Genomic DNA, 3,429 nt, shown 5'->3' on the forward strand with positions numbered 1-3,429 from the left:
TATATATGTATATATATATATTTATACATATCTTTATATTTATATGTATATACATACAAACACAACTGAAAACAATGCCTCCGCCTTAACGAAGGCGGAGATAACCATGTTCTTAGGAACGGTGTCCAACGAAAGACAATGTTTGTAATCGTTCCACTTGCCAGAAATAGCATTTAAATGAAAATTCAAACCCCAACCCCATCTTAAATAAACAAGGTTGTGCTGTACATTGTAATCTATGATATAAAAGAATGTGTGATTGCCACGGCCGGAACGGCTTTTTGAGTTAACCTGGTGTTAAACAACAACTACAGCCACATTTCTTAATGATCTTATTATTATTAATTCCATTGCAGTCACTGTTGTTGATGTTGTTATCGTTGTCGTCTGATGTTAAACCTGAACAAGCAGATTTATGATCAAAGCTCCTCCAACCGTGGCTCTCACGTCTTTTTTCTTCTTTTTTTTATATATATGCACACTGCATATCGACAATGAAGTTATCTAATGCGTCCTTTATTTTCTTTTATCAAAAAAAAAAACCAATAGGATTACACAAGGCTGCTGTTTCTTGTAGGTTGAGCGACCCACAGACACTCCATCTTTGATTTAACAGAGAGGCCACCATGTAGTTGGTATCATTGTTGTCTAACAACGACAGCAGCAGCAGCAACCAGCAGCAGCAACCAGCAGCAGCAACAGCAGTAGTAGTAGTAGCAGTAGTAGTAGTAGTGGTACTAGTAGTAGTAGTAGTAGTAGTAGTAGTAGTAGTAGTAGTAGTAGTAGTAGTAGCTGTTGCTGTTACCCCATTTGTATTGGTAGTTGTAGCAGTAGATGTTGTTGTTGTTGTAGCTATTGACGGTCTCTGTTGCTGTAAATACGAGTTCTTTTTGCTGTTGTTGTTGTTGGTTTTGTTATTGTTGCTGTGTTTCTGCTGCCTGAATGCTCCACAGACCAAGCATGGGAATCAGGAGCGTGACCAATCACCAGACTGGAACCACAAACATCGTTAGCTGCTCTTTAAAAACATTATTGCCAATAGAACGACAGGAGTTCTTGGGAGGGAGAGGGGCAGTAAGAGAGAGAGAGAGAGAGAGAGAGAGAGAGAGAGAGAGAGAAAGAGAGAGAGAGAAAGAGAGAGGTTTTCTTTTTTTTTTGTCGTTCTTCTGCTACTGTTTGTAGCCTTTAATATCATCTCTCTCTATCTATCCCTCTCTCTCTCTCTCTCTCTCTCTCTCTCTCTCTCTCTCTCTCTCTCTCTCTCTATCTATCTATCTCTCTATCTCTCTATCTATCTCACAATGTTGTTGTTATTGTAGTGGTTGTGAATATTGTTGACAACATTATAGATGCAGCTTGGCCGCGTGGTAAGAAGCTTGCTTCCCAGCAACATGGTTCCGGGTTCAATCCCACTGCGTGGCACTTTGGGTAAGTGTCTTCTACTATAGCCTCAGTCGGACCAAAGCCTTGTGAGTAGATTTGGTAGACGGAAACTGAAAGAAGCCCGTCGTATATATGTATGTGTGTGTGTGTGAATGTATGCATGTATGTATTTGTTTGTTTGTGTTTGTTCCCCCTACCATCGCTTGACAACCGATGTTGATATGTTTACGTCCCCGTAACCTGGCGGCTCAGCAAAAGAGAACGATAGAATAAGTACCGGACTTACAAAGAATAAGTCCTGGGGTGGGGGTCGATTTCTTCAATTAAAGGACGGTGCTCCAGCATGGCCGCAGTCAAAATAACTGAAACAAGTTAAAGACTATACGAATAGAAGAAAAAAGCAGAAATGGGGAAAATTTCCCATCGTGGCAGCCGTAGGCAAAGCCACCAACGTCAACACAATCATCATCATCATCATCATCATCATCATCATCATTATCATTATCATCATCATCATCATCACCACCACCATCGTCATCGTTTCCACTACTATCACCACCGTCATCACCAACGTTATCATCAATAATAATATCTTTTTGCAAACATCGGAAAGAAACCCACCATTTGCCGCATCTCTCCCTTCACCCCTCGTTGCCTCCCCCTCTCTTTATCCTTCATTTCACCCCACCCCCATCCCACCACACACACACATTCTCTCTCTCTCTCTCTCCCTCTCTCTCCCTCTCTCTCTCTCCCTCTAGCCTACTTCCATCGAGTGCTTTTCTTTTTGGCAAACGAGCTTATCACACATCACATGTGTACGATGTGCGATCTTGTTATCAATCACTGATCAAAGGCGCTCCAGCTATGACCATATCATATTAATTCATTTCACATACAGTACATCTAGGACCGCATCATCAAATCCATCGCAACTTTATTTATTTATTTTTTTTAACTTAGAGAGTTACTTGGCTGCTATTTTATGCCAGTCGAGTAAGCAACTACAAAATAGAGGCTCCCTCACTTTCTGGCAGCAGCAGTAGTAGTAGTAGTAGTAGTAGTAGTAGTAGTAGTAGTAGTAGTAGTAGTAGTAGTAGTACTTACGTTATGAAGTTTAAAGTAGAGGCCACATGCGTTACAGACAGGATCCCCATTCTGGTTCCGTCTCCACAACGTCGTGGTAGTGGTACCACAATTTGCGCAACTAGTACCCGCTCTCCGGGCGGCCGACTGAAAGAGGAAAGAAAAAGATCATTGAAATATGATTTTGACCACGTGACAACAGATTAATAACAACGATACATATACATATATATTCATAGACATAAATATAAACCATCAAAAGTCAGGAGTTCTGAGAGATGAATGTATTTATTGAGGCACATGACATCCTTAAGGTTACAGCCGTTTCACAACCCTCTTCATGTAGTAATAATTTCAGTGGGGAAGGAATTATGCTTACACGTTTACATTAATACATATGTTCGGCATTCTACATTGTATCTTCACAAATTAATATAAATAAAGAAAGTTAGCTCACTAGATCACCAGAACATCACGGTTAGACGATTCTCTGAATCTATATCTTATACTAGAAATATACATACAGAAGCTTAATGCTTTTCGCTTAAGTCCTTGGTACCTTGCTGGATTCGAATAGTCTCGGTATTGAAGGGGTGTGAAACTATAACGACTTTCCAGAAACCGACTGATGAGGAAATTTCCCGCGAATGGTTCGTGTGTCTTGTTTCTGTCCTGTCTGCTGTTTGTAATGTTACTGTCTCTGTTATCGCTTATGTTATGTTATCGTCTATTTTTCCGCATGTTGTGTTTTGTTCGATTCAGCTTGCTATGTTCTTTTTGTCCCAACTTTGATTTATAATCAACAACTTCCGTTATATACAATAGCCATAACACGTGCTAGATAACGTTGAGAACTGAAAGCGCTTGCACATTTATTAAAGCCTACACACAGTTTGTGAAATTCCCTCTTAAAGATAAACTCTCTAAAAAGTTTTTTTTTTCCTTAATCTTAACTTTTTG

At 39.9% G+C, this 3,429-nt stretch overlaps 1 protein-coding gene across 2 annotated transcripts in view; it reads right to left on the bottom strand.

Annotated features, from left to right (window-relative positions):
* The window catches only part of LOC106879374 (transcription factor GATA-3), a 121,460-nt gene that overhangs the window by 12,834 nt on the left and 105,197 nt on the right, over positions 1-3,429 (bottom strand). For both annotated transcript variants that reach the window (XM_052973846.1, XM_052973844.1), the window contains one exon: positions 2,491-2,616. In XM_052973846.1, the coding sequence (XP_052829806.1) occupies positions 2,491-2,616 (126 nt within the window). The remainder of the gene's footprint in view (positions 1-2,490; positions 2,617-3,429) is intronic.

This window comes from Octopus bimaculoides, chromosome 1, assembly GCF_001194135.2.
Source record: "Octopus bimaculoides isolate UCB-OBI-ISO-001 chromosome 1, ASM119413v2, whole genome shotgun sequence".
NCBI lineage: Eukaryota > Metazoa > Mollusca > Cephalopoda > Octopoda > Octopodidae > Octopus > Octopus bimaculoides.